A 20,504-nucleotide genomic window follows, 5' to 3' on the forward strand; every position below is an offset into this window, starting at 1 on the left:
TGCCCACCTCTCCATATACATTTGGGCTGCTGAGGGCTGCAGGAGGAAATCCCACAGCTATTTAGCCCTGAACCACCAAGAATCCATGATCTTCACTCTCAGCTGGACTCTTAACAGACCTGGAAAGTTCTTTTTTATTTTTCAAGCTATGTTTTCTATTTCTCAATTTTGTAGAAAATTGAGAGCAAATACCTACACAGGCAGATATTTGTTCACAGTGCCCATCTAATCATCACGTACTCATCTGTTTACAGTCTGCCATGGCTCCTCATTGCCCTGAGAATAAAATCAAAATCCTTTTATTTGACCTGTGAGGCGCACCATGGCCTGGGATTTTGCCTTGCTCCCCAGATTCTTCTGTTACTCCTTTCTTTATCACACATCATTTGCCAACTATTTTGAACTAGATTGAATTTCTGGTAAGCATGGGCTTTCTCATCTTTGGGGGTGTGCTGTTCCTTTATCTGAAACACTTTCCTGGCCCCTAGCTCACACCTCCTCTCGCCATGCTTCACCTGATTGTCTCTTTTTGCCCTCCTGTGGGTCTTAGCAGAGATATATTTTATACCAAAGAGCATTTCCAACTCCCTACGTCCCACCTCTTCTCCTCACCAGGGAATAAGCTAAGTGCCCCTTCTTTGCCCTCGCTTTCACCCTGAACTTTCCTTGTGTTAGTTCTCTTCCACTAGTGCCTGGTTATTCGTCTGTTTCTCACAGTAGACTGCTAGCTTTGCGAGGGCAGGGGCAGCATTTGTGTTTAATCATGATTGTATGCCTGGTACCTGGTTTTGGGTCTTGGCACTCTGTAGATCTTTCATAAAAATTTTTTGAGTGAATTAATGAATTCATAAACTATTCATTAAATGATTACTCTGTGATAACTAATGACAGTATCAGTTAACATATATTGACATTACCACACACCAGGGATTCTTCTTTTTTTTTTTTTTGGAGAGTCTCCCTCTGTCACCTAGGTTGGAGTGCAGTGGTGCAATCTAACTGCAGCCTCTACCTCCCATGCTCAAGCAATCCTCAGCCTCCTGAGTGGCTGGGACCACAGGCACGTACTACCACACCTGGCTAATTTTTGTATAGATGGTGTTTCGTCACATTGCCCAGGCTGGCCTTGAATTCCTGGGCTCAAGTAATCGCCTGCCTTGGCCTCCCAAAGTGCTGGAATTACAGGCTCAGCCCTGGGGGGGTTATTCTAATAACTTGATAGGTACTATTATCATTTTTTCTCACAATAACCCTATGGGATAGCATCTCAGAAACTGACAAATTCAGAAATGTGTCAGTTCCTGAAAAAGGAAACTTTGGGATGGTTGGCTGTACTTTTAACCACTACTCTGTCTTGTCTCTGCATGTGTGGGCAAGAACTTTGTTAGGTTCTGAGGAGGAGGATGGGGGGTTGGGAGGAGCTGCATATGTTCTCTGCCCCAGAAGAATCATGGCCCAGGGGAAGAGGTAGCAAAAGGAACAACTATTCCAGTATGACTTGATCAGTTTCTTGATGGACATGTGTGCAAGGCACTATAGAAGGACAGAAGAGATTTTTACTTTAATTAATTGAAAATTAGTAATTTATATTTGGTATACATGTAATCTAATAATTCATTAAGTGGAGCACACTTTTCAAACTATTCTAACAAAATCTAACATTATAAAACTATAACATGGAGACTGCATTGCTAAATACCTTTCATCTACAAAGGAAAGTTATAGGGATTTATTGTTATGTTTTCTAGATTTCTAGCTCTCTAGTGCTCAAAAAAATTGAAAATTGAAAAATTGAAGAAAAACTGAAATTGAAGTGACACTCATCTTTGTTGAAGAAAAAGGAATGTGACAAAATTTATTTCTATGTGCAGTCAAAAAGTGTGGTTTGTGAAATGTGTTGTTGTTGTTGATCTTACAGGAGAATCATGAAAAAAGTCTCCATGGAGCCATCTGAGCGCCTGGCTAGTCTCCAGGCACTGTGGGACAGCCAGACCGTGGCTGAGCAGGGCCCCTGTGGTGAGCATGCATTTTAAAACTGAAATGTGAATAGCTGGATGGATATCCCCCTGCCAGGAAGTTAAGTCTATTCCTAGTGTGCTACTGTAAAGGTGCAATTAGTTTCAAGGTGTAATTAGCAGCGCACAGACTTTAGATTGGTGGACAAAAGTCCTATATTTAAGCTGTATTGCATCCTGCTATGTACTTACTATAGAACAGGGAGGAGAATCTTTGCTGTTTTCCCCCCTAAAAAGGAAAAGGATAATCAGCACTGTCAACATTGGCCATATTTAAGCTTTAAAATTTTAATTTAAACATCATTTTACAAAAGACCTGTCAGTGTTTTTGTTGTATGTTTCAGGTGGATTTTCTCAGATGTATGCCTGTGTTTGTGACTGGCTTGGATTTTCATACAGGGAAGAAGTACAATGGGTAAGAATGTCTGTGTACATGTGCATGAGCACACACACTCCTGGAGAATATTCTAATGTTTGGCTGGCTTGTTTTTCTTTTTTTCCCTTCATTTATTTTTCACTTAAAATCTTCACTTCTCAGATTACATAAAAACCTGCCATTGTCATTGTCTAATTCTCACTGTCTCTTTCTTTCCTGGTCATCTGCATGGACTGATGACATGACTGAATTACATTTCAAATAGGATGTGGATACAATTTATCTTACCCAAGACACCAGGGAATTGAATTTACAAGATTTTAGTCATCTTGACCACAGGTAAGCTGCTTCCTTCCTTCTTTCCTCCTTTCCTCCCTCCCTTCCTCCCTCCCTCCCTCCCCTCCCCTTCCCTCCCCTTCCCTCCCCTCCCTTCCCTTCTCTTTTCTCTTTTTTCTTTTCTTTTCTTTTTTCTTTTCCTTCTCTTCTCTTCTCCTCTCCTCTCCTCTCCTCTCTCCCCTCTCCCCTCTCCCCTCTCTTCTCTTTCCTGCAGTTCTCTGTTGGCACTTAGGGCTGTACATTATCTCCAAAGAATTGTTTTATAAGAGGAATCAGTACAATCTAAGAATCTCTAGATTTTTGCCTTTCAGGTTATAGTTTCAAATATGTTTATCACTGTGGATGACTTGTGGAGGTCCACAGTGCATGTGTGTATCCAAAATCCAGAGTTCGTAGTTAGAAAATGTGCTGAATTTTACCATAAAAACAGTATAATTCTTAGGTTCTTATGTCAGCCTACAAAAGTCTGTCTATTCTACCCTGTCTATAAAATGTAGTATTATTTTACCTAATTGCCATTTAGAACATTTTTTCAAGGATGAACTTTAATACTGGAATTCTGAGATATGACTTTTAGTTCAGAGTTTATGAATTGGGCATTGGTAGGGTGTATATGTGTATGTTGGTGAAAATCAGTTTGCCAGTATCTGCCATGTGATAGTGATAATAAAGTCATGAAACCTGTTACAAGTTATTTGAGAAACTTTTAGGTTTAAGATCTTGACTTGAATATATTTAGGGCTATGGCTTGTGAGATTCAGACCTCAGAGAAAAGCTTCATTTTTCCCCATGTCTCTTAGCACAGCAGACCTGGCAAATTTATTTTGCTCTCTAACAGTCGAGCCCGGCCCTATTCCAGAATGTCTGGTAATTTATCTTGGCCTATCCCAATCTCTTCAGTTCTGGATGTGCTGCTACTTATTAGTAGCAGGGGTAGCAGGGGTCAGCCCTACTTAATAAACTCCAGCCCTACTTAATAAATTAGTAGCAGGTAGGCAGGGGTCAGCCCTACTTAATAAACTCCAACCCAATAAATCTTTTCTCTTTGATTGGAATTGGGAGAGAAATCTGGGATTCCAGCTATATCATTTGTGCCATTTGGACAACTGAAGTGTCACAGAGGATTGTTGTTGCCCATATGTCATTTCATCACTAGCATCTTGCCCCCCCCAGAATACTGTTTTGAATTATTTTTCCACCTACCTGGCAGGAAATCCAGAATTGCAGTGTGGTCCCTGAAGAGCTCTAGCCAACTGAATCGGCCAGGGAAAAAGTATACTAGCTGGATATACCTCCTCTTTGCACAGCCTGGGACTACGGAAGATGGTGAAGCAGGCTCAGCTGTGTCTGTAGTTGTGGCTGATGGGCCTAAAGCCTCCAGTTCTCAGGCAATTTTTTTTTTCCTGCTTAGAGCAGTTCTCCTTCTTCCTATAAGTGAGGCAACTTTATACTTTCAAATTTAGACAAGATGTTTCCTGTGTAGCTCATAAAAAAGTGAACTGAGAAAGAAAAAGGGAAAATATTTTACTTTGTAAGTATTTTCCAATAAAACAAGAAAATTGCACGTGGAATAAGATAGAAGTTCACAGTCCTCCAGTGTTTGGTCTCAGCGTTTTTGGTCCCTTTACAATCTTAAAAATGATCGATCTTTGGTTTTTGTGGGTCAAAACATTGGTATTTACAATATTATAAATTAAAACTAAAATTTGAAATATTTATTAATTAAAAAGTGACACTAATAAACCAAACCATTACGTACTAACATAGGTACTGTTTTTATGAAAAAGTAAATATATTTTCCAAAACAAAAATAAATCAGCAAGAAGAGTGGCATTGGCTTATCTTTTTGCAGATCTTTTTAATGTTTGACTTAATAGAAGACAAGTGGATGCTCATGTCTACTTCTGCATTCACAAAATTGTGATATGTTGTTTTGACTGAAGTATGAAAAGAAAATCCAGCCTTAAAGATGGGTAGTTAGAAAAGGAAGTATTTTCAATAGCCTTTTCACATAATTGTGGCTATTCTTCCTTGGTACTTCACCAAAACTCAACAAGTGGTGGTTTCTTAAAGATAAGTTGCAATGTAGAATCAGAACCATATCAATAAACTTTTTTGTATTTTGTTACATTAAAGTCTGTTTGGTCTATCTTATCCTTTGACTGGGTCTTATCCATACATAATTTTGTAGCATTGTACATTGGTAACTTAGAAAATATTGGTTCATTGAGTTATACATAGCTTTCAAGTATCTTCCTCTTGTATAATAGCAAAAGAAAAAAGAAAGACATTTCATAACTATCATCACTGATATTATAAAAGTTTTTTGAAGTACTTCAGAGCTGTTGAGCTCATAGTAGCAGACAAAAGTTTTCCAAAATTTAAATTTTTGCTTGAAAGATACAATTTTACTATTGGAAAAAAACAAACAAACCATATTATCAGGTGAAGTGATATCTTGAAGTGACCAGATTACTTCTTACATTTTAGAGGGAATGTCTACCAAATCCCAAATCTAAATAACTATACGTTGTCATTTTTTTGTGATGGTCCACTGAAAAAAAGGAGCTGGTTCTGCTTAAAAATGCAACTATCACACAAACACTTTACATTGAGACAGTGATCCCTTTGATATATAGAGGAACATACTTCCCATTTTGAACTTACTTCTTGTTTTGTTACACAGGATATTAAAATGTTTGTACTCAAGAGCTAAAATTTAATAAAATGAGTAATGTTTACTGCTTCACTGAGGACATTCTAAAATGAAATTGATGTTTGTTTAAAAAACTAGGAACTTGTGCCAGTGATGACTCCCGCCTTGGCTTGTGCTCAGGTGCTAGCAGTTTTCCCCACCATTGCTTTTGCACCTTCCATGCAAAGGGCAACACAGTGAAAGGATAAGTTTGTTTTAGAGTTGTTATGAAAACGATTTTGAACCTGTGAACCTCCTGAATGAATCTCAGGGTCCCCAAGGGTCCATCCTTGGAGAAATCTGGCCTACGAGAGTGAAGATACTGTAGGGCAGCTTGAGGCGTTTTTTTTGGACTTACTTTATTATGCCATAATGATTTTTATAGCATTGATAGGTATGTATGGGGTCAGTGCTAAACTTTTCAGCTAATCCACCATGTTTAATTTGGTCTCATCCACCAACTAACCCACCACGTCTAATTAATCTGTCAGCAAAGGGAAACTATATTTAAATAAGCCACTAAATACAGTTACCTGAAATATGTAGCATGAGAAATTTGTCAAACCTTTTAGAAAAATTATTTACTAATTCCTTAGTTGGAGAATTTTCAGTTCATCAGTAAAGACTGAATTAGTGGGGTAGACCCAAATCATCTACTTTTCTTGCTTAATTAAGGGGCTGGAGGGACATTTGTCATTATTGAGACTCTAGTGGAGGATTTGGAAAACTTTTTTTTTGTCAAGGACCAGATAGTAAATATTTTAGACTTTATGAGCCAGACAGTTGCTGTTGCAATTATACAATTCCACTGTGGTAGCTTGAAAGCAGACCTAGACAATGTATGAATGAGTATTGCTATGTTCCAATAAAACTGTATTTGCACAAATAGGTGTCACGGGCTGTAGTTTGCTGATACCTGCTCTAGATCAGCCACCTCTAATGTGGAATGTATGTACCTAGAGAAAAATCCAAGATGGGCTACAAAAAAGTAGTGGAACTTTATATTATTGACTTATTTTAATATTTCTCCTTGTTTTATAATATGTGTATAAATATTACTATGGTAGTCTTTGGAATGCAATAACTAAATATTAAAAAATAGATGGTATTCAAAAAATTTTTTACTGTTTTTTACTAGTCTTACTATTAAAATTAGAGCCAGGTTATATATATGAAGAGACTGTTCTCAGTCCTTTTAGATGGGCTTTGATAGTATTTTGCTAATTGAATTACAACAGATTTTATTGGCTGATTATTTCGATGTAGTAGAAGCTTCAACATGCTAATTCATGAAGGTATCAGTCTGCACTTAAATGGTACAGTTGTAGGATTCATTGTGGCATAAGTTGATGTGATGTGTGTGGGTTATTCTCTTACCTCTACTGGTATTTTTCTCATCAAGGTGTGAGTTATGGAGAGGAGGAATTAGAAAATTTGGAGGTGTCAGAAAAGACATCAAATGGGCTATGTGTTGAGCTGGAGTTTGTTAGCAAATATGGGGAGTCATTCTCATATGTATACATGAATTTTCCCACTGTGATGGTTGGTTCCTATGTTCCCTATTTGAACATATTTGAACATATGTCCCCTATTTGAACATAATTCAGATACAAGCAAGCAACCTTGTTTGCCATTTATATTTATTAAAATTAGATTCTGCATGCATTTGTATGTCGAGATCTGTGAACTTCATATTACAGCTAGAGAAAGCTGTACTTGTTTCAGAGTCAATAAGAAAGCTCTCCTGACTGGCCATCATCCAAAGCTTTATTTTTTCATTCCACTTTTTCTCACCATTATATTTAGTCTTCATACTTAGAAACATCCATTTGTAACAGTCCTTAAAACCATCAGTGCTTCTGGAATGGAAATTCAGTGAGGGCTAGGCTGTGTCTGTCTTGCTTATGTTCTGTGATGTGATACTCTACAGTCAAACCATAGTCCCAGAATAAAGGATTTTTAAGGGATGGTGAGTGATCTGCTCTGGTGGAGCAAATCAGAATCCTGCGAGGTAGGATTATTTCTAGAAAGCCTGTCAGATTACTTAAATATTGTCTACCACCCTGCTCCGGTTGGCAGTTATAGCTTTAATGACATTCTTAACCCAATTTTGTTTGAAGCCATGGCTAAATTCTATCTGGATTCTTATACAGTTCCATTTGTTTCTTTTAGTTTACTTATCCAGGTCATTATTTTTTTCTGCCTAGAAGTTTGTAACTGCCATTTTCCCAGGACCATTTCAGATTCAAAGCGGGGATTTTAGTCATGGGAGAGGCACTGATGTTAATGTCACAGGTCTGAGAGGATGAAACATGGCCTTGGCAGCTTGCTCATCTGAAGCACAGAGATGGAGGAAGCAACATTCTGTCTGTGTGGGACCCCATCACCACACGTGAGACATGGTTTTAGAAGGTCCAGGTGTGGTGACAGGGCAGTGCCTTGGTCATTGTTCTGTCACCAAGAGCCCCTACTACTGTCCTCACCCCTCTGATTTGCCTAGGATCTGCTCTTCTTCAGACATAGGCCCAGTGTTAGGACACGTGCCCCTTATATCATGTGATCTATAGCCACAGGAACTGAAGGATGGAGAGGCATGTGCATCATCCTGTCCTGGGGCTGCTTCATCAGTTATCCAGCCTACTGTTCTCTTTTCATTGTGGACTTGGCTTCCTATTTCTATAATTTTGCTACTGCACTAAAACCTGTAAGATCTATGTAGGTGCTTCATGGTAATTGGTAAGCAATTTGAATGTTGTGATAATGTTTTCTTATTTATTTACTATGGTTCTATCAGAACTGAATCTAGGACTAGTCCCTCTGTTGTTGCTGAATAAGCATTCAGGAATAAGGATGACAGTGATCATGCTAGATCTAGCCAGTTAGTCTCTGGAGAACAGTAATTAGGAAGTACTTGGAAAAATGCCCACTCCAGTTGTTATTTATAAAATGTCCAGTTGGCATTTTATTTAAGTATATTCTTTCAATTTGTTCTGTTTTAGGTTATCATTAGGCCAAAAAAAGGCATAGATTGAAAATTTGTTGTAAATTTCTCATGGGATTTCTCGAAGGTCTGTGAGCTGACATGTTAAAAAATTTAATTACACTGTAATTTGGAGTGGTAGGGAATTATGAAGGTAGAGGTACTTACTGGTGCCAAGAAGAAGAAAATATATAGCTTTAACTACATCGATTTCTCTTGTTCCTGAAAGATTTTTAAGAGGAGCTAATCTCATCAATTCTTTGAAGACTCAATGACATGCATCATTGAGCTTCAACTTGGCTCACAAGAGTCCAGGCAGCAGATTCATGCTTTTTTGTGTTGTCATATTTCTTACTGATCTGGGTGACATTCTTGAGTGTGATACTATCAGGAAAGAGTTCTGAGTGTGGATTATGTTTGGCAAGGTTGTCCTAAGGACACTGCTGTCATTTTTTCCTAATCAAAGCTCCATTTTTTTTTTTTTAAATTCCTGGTCTCATTTATAAAAGCATTGCTGTTTGGAGAGTGGAATCAGGTGTGAACAGCATTGGCTTCTGTTTTCATTCCTGAATTTCTCGAAATAGTTCTGTAGAACAATGGTCCTCAACCTGGGTGACATGAACTCTGTGGGGTGAACAAGATGATGATATGTTGGGGATGTGACGTTAACAGTAGAACTTGATTTTTGTCTATTTTTTTCTCATTCATTTTATTTATGCATGTGTGTATGTTTTATGCTGAGCTTAATATGTTAGTGCTGCAGAACATGTATATGATTTATAGATTAACACATTTTTTAGAGGGGAGGATATGCAAAATTCTTTGCTGTTGGGGATGAATGATCAAAAAATATAGAGACCACTCATTTAGGCCTCTAGGAATGTCCTCATCTGGGAACTGTTTTAGGTATTTACATCCTTCCCAGAGTTGGTGAGTGGTTCCGCTAATAATTTAATAATATACAAGACAAGTCTCTATATAAGCTAGGATAGCAGGAAGGAATAGCTAATTTGTGACATTCTTAACTTTTTAAAGCTCTCCAACTTCCATATTCAAAATAGATGGAATGGAGAAAAGTCTCAATTATTCCCAGAAAGGCTATCGAATGAATATGTCAGGAAATGATAGTGCTAGGCTCTGAGTTTTACCAGCCGTTCCACGAGAGTGCATAATCCATTGTGTGCATGCATGGAGCATGAAGAGTGGCAGGGCTGTGCATTCTTGCATTAAAACACCTCCTTTGAGCCTTTAAATGTTTATAAGATTTGTGAGAGGGAAATCTTCACTCCTGTGGTAGGTGGATGTACTAAGAATAATCATGATGTTGTTCATTGAATTACTGCTCTCTCTATTTGTGCTTTTCTCACATTGCAGGTTGTAGGGCTTGCTAGATGTCCTTCACATCCATGAATTATTTTTGTTCTTTAACACTTTCCTGGTATATTTAACACTGTCTATTTAAAAGTCACAGTGTTTTTAAAATTTCAGAGAGATGGCAGGCAGGGGAAAGGGAGTAAGGAGGGAAATTTGTACTGATAATGATAACTAGGAAAATTAAATTCTTATAAAGTCATACAGATCAGAAAGATGGCATCAGAACTAGGTCATCTAGGTTTAATAGGTTATCTAGAATGTAGAGTAGCGAAGAATTTGGCAAGAGATCTAGACTCTCAATCCCTTGTCAACTTCTTTGTTTTTGCATTTTAACTTTTTATTATAAAATAGCCCCCACATATTAGCAGTTTATTTTTGATGTTCAGAAAAAAAGAGGGCTGTACAATTGTCACTTTAGAATACATCTTAATGCTCCACTAAAAATACAAAAAATTAGCTGGGCGTGGTGGCACGTGCCTGTAGTCCCAGCTACTTGGGAGCCTGAGGCAGGAGAATTGCTTGAATCGGGTGGCAGAGGTTGCAGTGAGCCGAGATCCACCACTGCACTCCAGCCTGGGTGACAGAGCGAGACTCTGTCTCAAAAAAAAAAAAAAAAAAAAGCTTTAAAATCAGAAGCCAAATGAGATGGAAGGGGTTTTCAATCCTTTGATCTGAAAACCTGTGGATATACCATCCTGGTATATCCTCTGTAGAGTATACCTCTGTAGAGTATACCTCTGTATGAAGTATGAAGATTCTTTTGATGGTATGGAAGGCAAGTTAGTCATTGGTGAGATGACAGCACAGTGGTTAAGACACGGGATCATGAGTCACACTGGCTGGGTTTGAACCCTGGCTCTGCCTCAACTAGCCTTGTAACCTTGCATATTTCAAACTTCCCTGTGCCTTTGGAATGTTCATCTGAAAATGGGGTTAATAATTATACCTCTCTTCTGGGGTAATTATGAAGACTGTATGGATAAATATATTTAAAGCACTTTGTGTTAGTACATAAAAATGTTATAAATGCTTGCTATTTTCATATGCTTAAAGGTCTTCCTTTTTTTTAAATGAACAATTATCTAACGTGACAAGTTTTCTTAATTGAAAAGGAAAATAAAGTTAGAAAATCCTTATGTTACAGAAAATTTTGGATTTCCTGAGACTAGTTCATGGATTTTTTTCTGTGATGCTCTTATTTTATCAGTTTTATGATGGCTTTTTCTTCTGGAAAGATATAAGAGAAAAACTTGATTCTTTAGAGTTTTAAGGGAAGGTTTCGATTATTCTGAAGTGTCAACTGATATAGAAATAAGGATCCCAACTTTTTCTTTCTTTCTTTTTTTTTTTTTTTTTTTAAGACAGGGTCTTTCTGTATTACCCAGCCTTGACCTCTTGGTCTCAGTTGATCCTCCCACTTCATTCTCAGTAGCTGGGACTACAGGCATGTACCACCATGCCTGGCTAATTTTTATATTTTTAATGTTTTACATTTTATTTATGATTTATTTGTAAAGATGGGATTTCACCATGTTGCCCAGCTGGTCATGAACTCCTGGGCAAAAGCTATCCACCTGCCTCAGCTTCCCAAGGTGCTGGGATTACAGGTGTGAGTCACCATACCTGACCTGGATCCCAACATTTTTTATACTCCCCAACCAGTGATTAGACTAATAACAAAACCAAAAAAACTCTATGTGTAGTAAATTTACATCAGGAAAAAGGTTAGTGAATATTAACTGTCTCATCTCTCTTCAGTGTTGTGTAAGAAATGATTGTGCCACGTGGCTCTAAAAGATGTTAATACTGGATCCTTCTCCTCAAGGTTTGTAGTCTTAAGATGTTTTTGCTACCATTTTGAGGAAATGGTAGAAGTAATGTTTGGAAATGTACAGGAGAATGCAATGTTGCCATGTTGCCAGGACTCATGAGAGGGTTCCCTCAACTGTTACAACTCCTTTTAAGGCTGACTTCACTTTTCAGATCAAAGGTCACATCATAATTAGGAGTTTCTTAGGATGTCAAAGCAAAACACAGTGGGGGATGTACAATAAATGTCATGCACTGGTGATGGTAAAAAGCTGTTACCACTTCCAACTAAGAGAAATCAGTTAATATGACAATGGCTGATGTTTGGAAACCTTTCCCCTTATGTCAGTTAATTGCATGAGCACTTAGTGAAAACACGAGGAAGGATCTGTCCTGCCATAAACTCCACCAGGGAAAATCAGGTAGTCCTTTGCAGTGAGTTGGTATCAGCACAGCAGTAGGGAGGCCCATGCAAATGTCAAATTAAATATTTATTCATGATCTGTTTATGTGCTCACTTATTACTGTGTCCTGAGAAAGCCATCCAGGAAAATGAACTCTCAGAAATGAGATTAGTTACGTACTGTCTTGTGTATTTTGTATTTTCTATTAAAATGAGACCTCATCAGAGTCTTGATTATTACTGGTTCCATAATTTTTTTATTATATGCAAACTTGTTTATCCCATGCAGGCCTGAGTCTCCCTGATCCTTGGTCTTCATGTTTGTTCTGGCTGTCGTGGTGGCTTGATGCCCAGAAAGTAATGAATTCTAGGGGTCCTGAATGTCACTCTACACTAGACCGTGCCTCTTACATAAAGCGTTTGCTGAAGTACTTCCTAGGCACTTGGTCTTACACTGTAAGCTCCTCATTCTCAGCATATTGCAGCCAGGCTGAGAGGTATTAAGGATCTAAGAAATTGAGGTTTTACATGTTGGTATGTGTAGCTATAATTTATTAACTTCTGTTTCTATTTCATATTCTAATGTATGAACATTCCATAATTTATCCATTCTAGTGAATGTTGGTCAGACATTTTGGTTAGTGTATTGTCTGTTATCTGTAATGCTGCTAAGGCCATCCTTGTACTTGTCTCCTTAGAGAAAAGTATGCAGATGTGTACTAGGATGGAAATCATTGTAAATTTAACCACTATGTCCACCATTTAACACAAGAAATAGGCTACTGCCTCTCCTTAAAAGACTTACATGTATCAATTTTCAGTCACCGTTCCCTCCTTCTCCGCCTGCCCCACCCGGTTATAATAATGATCCCAGTAATCTTTGTGTTCCTTTATAGTTTTATCACAAAAGTATGCCTATTTTGATCGGCATTGCATTACATCTCTAAATCAATTTGGAAAAAACTACTATTTTGCATTGGCCCTTGTTCTAGCCTCTGAACCCACCTTCTGCCTTAGACTCCTCCCATATCTCTGATAACCATGTCTGCATTGTAGAGACTGTTACCTTGCCTCTGATACCTCCCACTGATATTGCAGAAATTAACTTTCTGAAACATTTCCGTTCGAAAGTTTTCTGCGACTACCTTGCGTGCATGAAGTCATGCCTCCTAAGTGTAGCTTTCAAGCCTCATTTCTAGGTGCTAAGTGTTCTGGTAATCTATTGCTATGTAACAAAGCCCCTCAAAGTTAATGGCCACAGCAAGAACAGTCAGGAGTCACAATGAAGAGTTCCTCATTCACGTGTTTGGTGCTTGATGCTGGCTGTCTGCTGCAAGGCAGCGCTGGGTTCCATGGGTGAGCTTTCCATGAGAGAGAGCTGGGTAGAAACTGTATTAATATTACCTCTTCTAATCTAGCCTTGACAGTCCTGTAGTTTGAAGGACATCTGTGTTGTTTTTAGTTTCTGGTAATTATGAACATAGCTCTTAAAAATAAATAATTATCTACATTTTTATGTGAACATAAATTTTGATTTTTCTTGGGGAATTTCCTAGAAATGGGATTGCTGGATCAGATGTCAAGTATCTGTTAAACCTAATAAGATGCTGTCAAACTGTTTTCCCCATTGAGTGTATCATTTTGCATCCTCATTGGCTCCATTTGAGAGTTCCAGTTGCTCTGGGTCCTTATTAGCAATTGGTATTGTCAGGTTTTTTTAAATTTATTTTTTCTCTTTTTTAAACCGTGCATCTCTTTTTGGTTTTTCCCTAATGCATTTTTCTAATGCTAATAATTGTGAGCATCCTTTCATGTGCTTATTTGCTATACATATATCTTATTTAGTGAAGTGTCTGTTTAGATCTTTTGCTCATTTAAAAAAATTGGGTGATTGTTTTTTATTTTTGATAGTTCTTTATGCATTTTGGATACAATTCCTTTTTCAGAAATGGGATTTGTAAATATTTTCTGTCAGCATGTGGCTTATCTTTTTCTTCTCTTGACATCTTTTGTAGAGCAAAAGTTTTTAATTTTGAATAAAGTCCAGTTTATCGATTTTTTTATTTTTGTATTTTGCTTTTCGGAGATCTAAAAACTCTTATACTAAGCCATACCTTACTCTGTTGCCTATTTCTTCTGCTTATAATATGTGTCTCATCCCACTCCCTCATCTCTGAGGGCTCAGTAACATCCTCTTTCTCAACTTGGTTGTCTTGATTAGCACCCCTTTTATATGCACACATAGTATTTTGTATTCCCCCTACCTCACTAGGGCTTGTTTCACTGTGCTATAGCTGCTTTTCCTTCCTGAGTCTCCTGCTAGGCTGTGCCAGGCCATCAGGGCAGGGACCATTTTCTATGTTCATTTTTGCATCAGGCCCAGTGATTCATGCATGATGGCGGCATTTGTTGAACATAAGAATGAATGGAATTGCTGGATATGCTCAGGTTCCCCATGCCATTGTACATGCTATTCCTAATTTCTTAAAATACTCTTTCTCCCTGGCTGGTTGGTTTCCTTCTGATCTTTTAAGCCGGTGAGCCATTCCCCATTTACTTCAGGCCGAATTACTTGCTGTCCTGCTGTGCTCTTAGGGCTTTTTGTTTGTTTGTTTTTTAACATTTTCCCTATTCAGCAAGTCTCTCGTCTTTCGTTGTATTATAGATAGTTGAGTAGGGGTTTTTCTTTACCAGTGAAGTGCGATAGAGGAATAAGAGCTACACTTGTTTTTCATCTCTTAGCTCTCAGAGCCTAATAACCCTGCCTAGTACTAAGGACTAAATAAATATCTGCTGAATATGATATGTCATTGTCTCCTTCTAATTGTTTTTTTAACATAAGAAGCCTAGGCGTTAACACAATTTAGAGAAACATGGTAGGCAAACCATGCCAATATGCTTAGTCTCCATCCTCCTCATGAATAACTTTTTCTAGAGCAAAATTTTGTTTATATCATCCATGGAAGATTTAATCTTGTAAAATAGATTATGAATATGAATCATAGAACAATTTAAAAACATAATAATTTTGTTAGAAGACATTCATATCACCTTGAATGCTAACAAGGTATCCTTATGACATTTGGCTATATTTCTTTCTTTTTTTAAGAAAAGTCTATATTTGTTAGCATTTATATCTTTTTTTATATGTAGATTTTATTAATCCCAATTATATATTATATCACACAGATGTACACTTTAGAATGCTGTATACCTTAAAAATTTAATATTGAACCATAAGCATTTTTGGTGTTGAGTATTGTGGTATGTAGAGATGATGCTGTTTTACTCACTGCATTCATGATTCTGTAGAGTGATGTGCCTTCAGTTCCTGAAAATGACTTCATCTATGACAAAAGCCAGTTATACTTGAAATCAGATCATGGGACAGAACAGAATACACAAAAAGTGGTTCCAAAGTGTGGTCACTCCTTGACATTAAATCCACAAAAAAGATGAGACTGCTTTGCCATCGTTCTGAATGTTGAAATATACAAGAGAACGCTCAGCGTGGGCTTTGGGGACTCTGTAATAAGATGGAATTCACCCTTAGAGAAGCTACAACCTGTAATTAGGCAATAGGAAGGGATACAGGAACTTGTTCTGAGCACAGAGCATGTGGTCAATGGAGGGGGACGAAGAGAGGGAAGACCATAAAATAACTATTGAAAGAGTTGTTCTCCTTTTTAATCTAAAACTTAAAAAAAATTTGAAACTTAGGCAAAGTTAGTAAAGAGGCTTGTCAGTAGAAAACCTGGCATGTGGAAACACATGACTGAGCCTGCCTATTTCTCTGGATTTTTTTTTTCTACTACCTGTGGGCACTCATCTCATCTTTTTAAAGCATGTCTATTGAAACTGCACTCATGTGGTGCTTCAGAGCCAGGGTTCTGACTGTAGTTCTGTCCCTTTGGCCTAGTTTCACTTTATTTTCTGAACATCTGTTCCTTCATCTGTAAGATGTAAATAACAGTGACTCCTGGGGTTGTTTTGAGATTCAAATGAACTGGTCTACGTAGAGTGCCAAGCACAGGGGCGGGCCACCCAGAGCTATGAGATAATATTGATTCTCAGACTTCTTTCCACCTTCTGCCTTTCTTTTCTATTTCAGTAAAAATGTGAGTATCTGCTGCTTGTCCTGCACTGAGCATAAAACTGATATGACCTCACTAAAGCTAAAAAACTGAAGTAGACAAAGGCTTGGTTTTCAAAGAACTGAATAATTGGGGGTGGTAGGGGACTGATGCTTAAAGCAACAAACTATAATATAAGATAGAATAAATAAATGCTAAAAAGGGAGGTGGGGTTTGACCAGGAGAGGACTTAAGGAGGTGAGGATGTGTGATAGTGGCATTTAAGGACACATAGATTTTCATAACTGAACAGAGCAGTAAAAGATTATTCTGAATGTGAAATTGCACATCATGTTAGATGAGTAACAAGTTGTCAGCTTTTTATCTTGAGCATGGGATGAGTTGTGGGAGCTTAGGCTGCAAAATTGGAATGGAGGCAGAACTGTCATGCAGATAGCTTCACTACATGGTCAAAGAGCTGATATGAAGCCTAAGACAAAAATGCACCTGGGCTATCTTATGGATGCAGTCACTACTAAGAACTAAAGCAAAAAAAAAAAAAAAGACCAAATGGTTGCAAAATGCTTGCTAAGCATTGGGAATCCATCCAGTGCCACTTACTGTCAGGGTAGGCAGTACCTTGCTTGCAATATGAACTCCTCTGACTAGAGAATACTATATGAGATAATTGATGGTTAAAGAGTTTATGAAGGAGGCCAGGCACTGTGGCTTATGCCTGTAATCTCAGCACTTTGGGTGGGGGCCAAGGTGGTTGAGTTTCTTTGAGCCCAAGAGTTTGAGACTAGCCTGGGGAACATGGGGAAACCCCATCCATACAAAAATTAGCCAGGCATGGTGGCGCGTGCCTGTAGTCCCAGCTACTTGGGAGGCTGAGGTGGGAGAATCACTTGAGTTTCGGAAGTCAAGGCTGCAGTGAGCCATGATCACGTCACTGCACTCCACCTTGGGTGACAAAGTGGGACTCTGTCTCAAAAAAAAAAAAAAAGATTTTATGAAGGAGAGATCTAAAGAAATAAGACTTGTTATTGGTATGGACTTAGAGGTAGGATTTCTCTCAGAGCAAGGAGGTTTTTCAAGCAAATTCTGATACCAACCTCTTTCCTTTGGAAGTAGGAAACAGAGTCCCTAGAGACAATTTACTTCAACTTTTGGGAACTTTGAAGATCAGTCTTTGAGAACTTAGTTGTTGTCTAGTGGCCAACTAGATGTTGTGTTTCTGAATAATAGAAATTAACAGGTGAACTTGGATGTCATGGATTAAAAATTAAGTGTCAGTGTAGCTACTGTAGGAGCACTTTCATGTACTTTGTTGTTTCTACTTCCAGGGACCTAATACCTATCATTGCTGCTCTGGAATATAATCAGTGGTTCACAAAACTGTCCTCTAAGGATCTAAAACTGGTAAGTAATCAAACATGCAGCAAATGTTGCTTGGCTTTGCTGAATTTCAAAAACCCAATAATTGTGGGAAAAAAACAATTTTTTTTACTGTACTAGTAAGCTGTATACATTCTATTTCTTGAGGAGGTATTTTCCTTTAAATGATTTGCATAACATTTAGTCAAATTTGTAATGTGAGATGCTTCCCAGTATTTCCTCATGTATTCAGCTGTTTCAGGCAATTTAAGAAGATGAACAAAAAGATACATTTAGTGTAGCCGTTAGTATAAACTCATTCAGTTGGCAAAAACTGTTAAAGTTACATTTGCACAGCTGCAAATAGCAGATTTTATATTCCTATCTTACACTCTGTCTCTACAAAGTTTCCCTTCCTAGGAATTTAGGAAAACATTAACAGGTAGAGTTCTCCTGGTCGAGTAATGATAGTTAATGTTGATTTTCTAGATGGGGTTTTGGGTAGATTTATATGAAAGCAAAATGAAATTAAAGTGAAATCTGTTTTCATAAGATATGAAGGAGAAAAATATTTGGTATATTTTATTAGTGGAAATAAGATGCTGTGTTGGGGTTGCTGCCAGTTCATATCGGTCATATGGACAGATGCTTATCCATAAATTAACTCTCTGGTGTTTGTTATGGGATAAGAAAGAATTTATATGTTTTCCTGGAGACTCTCACGTTTAAGCCTCTAACTTTCAGAAGTCATAGAATCTGCGGGTTTAAGATTTTCATAGTGAATACATCAGACTTGGAATGAGACGTGGATCTCTAGGACATGGAGGGTTGAGACTGGCTAGTGGGCAGGCGACTTGGTTCTCTGAATTTGCCTGGGGTAGGGGTGGCCTAAAACATTATAAGTATGAAAATGGACTAAACTCATTTGGGGTCCCTTAAGAGCCAATATGGTAGAGGAAAATGCATGAACTTGGAATCAGAAACCTGGATTTCAGATTTTAATTTTTATTACAAGGCTGTGGTACCTTAGATAACTTACCTGACCTTCCAGGGCCTCAGCTTCCTGCATACCTGTTATTGTGAGCTAGTTGGAACCATTTCTTATTCATCTCTACCCAGTGCTTATGAGAGTGTGTGGCTCATAGTAACTATTTAATAAAAATTGGTTTAATAAGTAGATGTCTAATAAGTTATCAAAGAGATTGAGAAATGAACAAATATGAGAGTATGAATTATGTGAACTATATAATTCAAACAAGGGTTGTGTCTGAGAAGTGATGATGGAGTGAGAGTTGGCATGAGTTGGAGCCAGGTGAGCTCTCAGGGAGCAGACAGGTAGCCATTATGGGAGACCTAAGAATAGAAGTCCCTTGTTTGCTGCTTGCTGGGATGGGACCATTTCCAGGACTGAGCCAGCAAAGAGTACAGGTGGGAAAGGGGAGCCACTGGAGGAATGAGAAGGAGATTAGTCCAGGGATTGTGGGAACAGAGAGAACAATGGTTTGCTACCATGTCAGTTTTTCTGGCTCATTCAAACATTTACATAAGCTTGTGAATTTCAAAATGGGGCCTCAAGAGGGTTTCAAGAGGGTTGTGGATATCTCACTTTTGGAGATTGTCCCAACCTGCAATTACAGGAAGGTGTCCAGGCAATTGCTGCTGCCATTCTGTCATTATTCCTCCCAGGTATCATCTCCTTTCAGCTACCTTAGATGTTTAGGACATAAAATATGCACCTAATCATTTCAGTCCTGGCAAAACAAACCATGTAAGTGCTAGTATGCTTTCTTGGGTGTCCTGGGATGGAAGGAAGTGGAGTGACAGGATGTGAGGGCTGCTCATGCCACTTTTCTATTAACTGAGATTTAAACACAAAAATACAGTTTGCATATATTTTTAATATTTGGTATTTTAAAATGAAGTGATCTTTGTGGATATTACTCTACAGGTCTTCAAAAAGAATACTAAATTCTTGATGTTTTTTACCCAAAGTTAAAAAGAAATGATACTTCCCCTTTTGATTGGTACTGAAGTGGGCAGTCTCAGAGCACTGTCTAACATTGGGTTTATTCAAAGAAAAGGACAATGTGAAGAAGCACATCTTTGGATTTTGTAAACATGAAGTGCAAGGGCAAAAATAAGTGGCTGCTTCTCAAGTTATATGAGCTCTCTGGGTTAAGATTGTTCCTAGTCCAATAAAAGCCTCCTGTGCTAAGGTGCCACAGGAAAAATATGACTTTATGTTGATCTTATGAAGCAAATTAGCAATCACTATTTCTAATTTGAGTCAAGGATTTAAAAAAAAAAATGGTACCGAATATGCAATTAGGACCTTGTTTTTGGCCAACATTCTTGATTCATTAAAAAAATACAGTAGAATTGGGGTCTTGCTCAGCTTCTTCTGTTTTGCAATTCAGGCAAATTGGTGAGCATCTTTTTTTAGTCTTTAGGGAATGACATGCTGGCACCAGATAATGTATACGGTTTCTTTCAGTTCTAAAGTTCCATTTTTTAAAAATTATTTTACTTTGCAATAGTTCATTTATTACTCTATAGTGATTCTAGTTTTTGTTGTTTACATTCCATTTTTAACTGAATGCAAGCTCCTGGAGAGCCACTGTATCCAGTTTTTTAAAAATTTCCTAAATTGATGCACGTAGTGCTGCACATGCTGTAGACATTTGGATAACACTATTGGAATTATCACATTATACTTAGTAGCTAGGTTTGAGTGTGTCTGCCTTTAAAAGTTTCATTTCCTTATATTCATCCCTGTAGAAAATGATGCTTTTAATGTACTTGGCACTCAATAAAAATTAGTAGAATTAATTTAATCATGAATGATTTGTTACACGTCTCCCCTACTGGCATTTTAAAGAAAAGTTGGAGACACTTTCATACATTTTCCTTAATAAATTTGTATTACAGTATTTATACCCCAATGAGCTATAAATCTTCAAAGCATTATGGTAAATTACTTTTCTGGGTGCACTGCAAGGTAGCCCAGAAATGGTAATGATCCCAAGAATTATTTCTGGTTATTAGGATAATCTCTGCAAAAACATT

The 20,504-nt window shown here is 37.8% G+C and overlaps 1 protein-coding gene across 16 annotated transcripts in view; it reads left to right on the plus strand.

Moving 5' to 3' along the window:
• Window positions 1-20,504, plus strand: part of CARMIL1 (capping protein regulator and myosin 1 linker 1) — a 340,308-nt gene that overhangs the window by 168,306 nt on the left and 151,498 nt on the right. For all 16 annotated transcript variants that reach the window (XM_003311043.6, XM_530908.8, XM_009450613.5 and 13 more), the window contains 4 exons: window positions 1,919-2,016; window positions 2,360-2,430; window positions 2,657-2,730; window positions 17,408-17,483. In XM_003311043.6, coding sequence (XP_003311091.2) covers window positions 1,919-2,016; window positions 2,360-2,430; window positions 2,657-2,730; window positions 17,408-17,483 — 319 coding nt within the window. The remainder of the gene's footprint in view (window positions 1-1,918; window positions 2,017-2,359; window positions 2,431-2,656; window positions 2,731-17,407; window positions 17,484-20,504) is intronic.

Source organism: Pan troglodytes, chromosome 5, assembly GCF_028858775.2.
Source record: "Pan troglodytes isolate AG18354 chromosome 5, NHGRI_mPanTro3-v2.0_pri, whole genome shotgun sequence".
NCBI lineage: Eukaryota > Metazoa > Chordata > Mammalia > Primates > Hominidae > Pan > Pan troglodytes.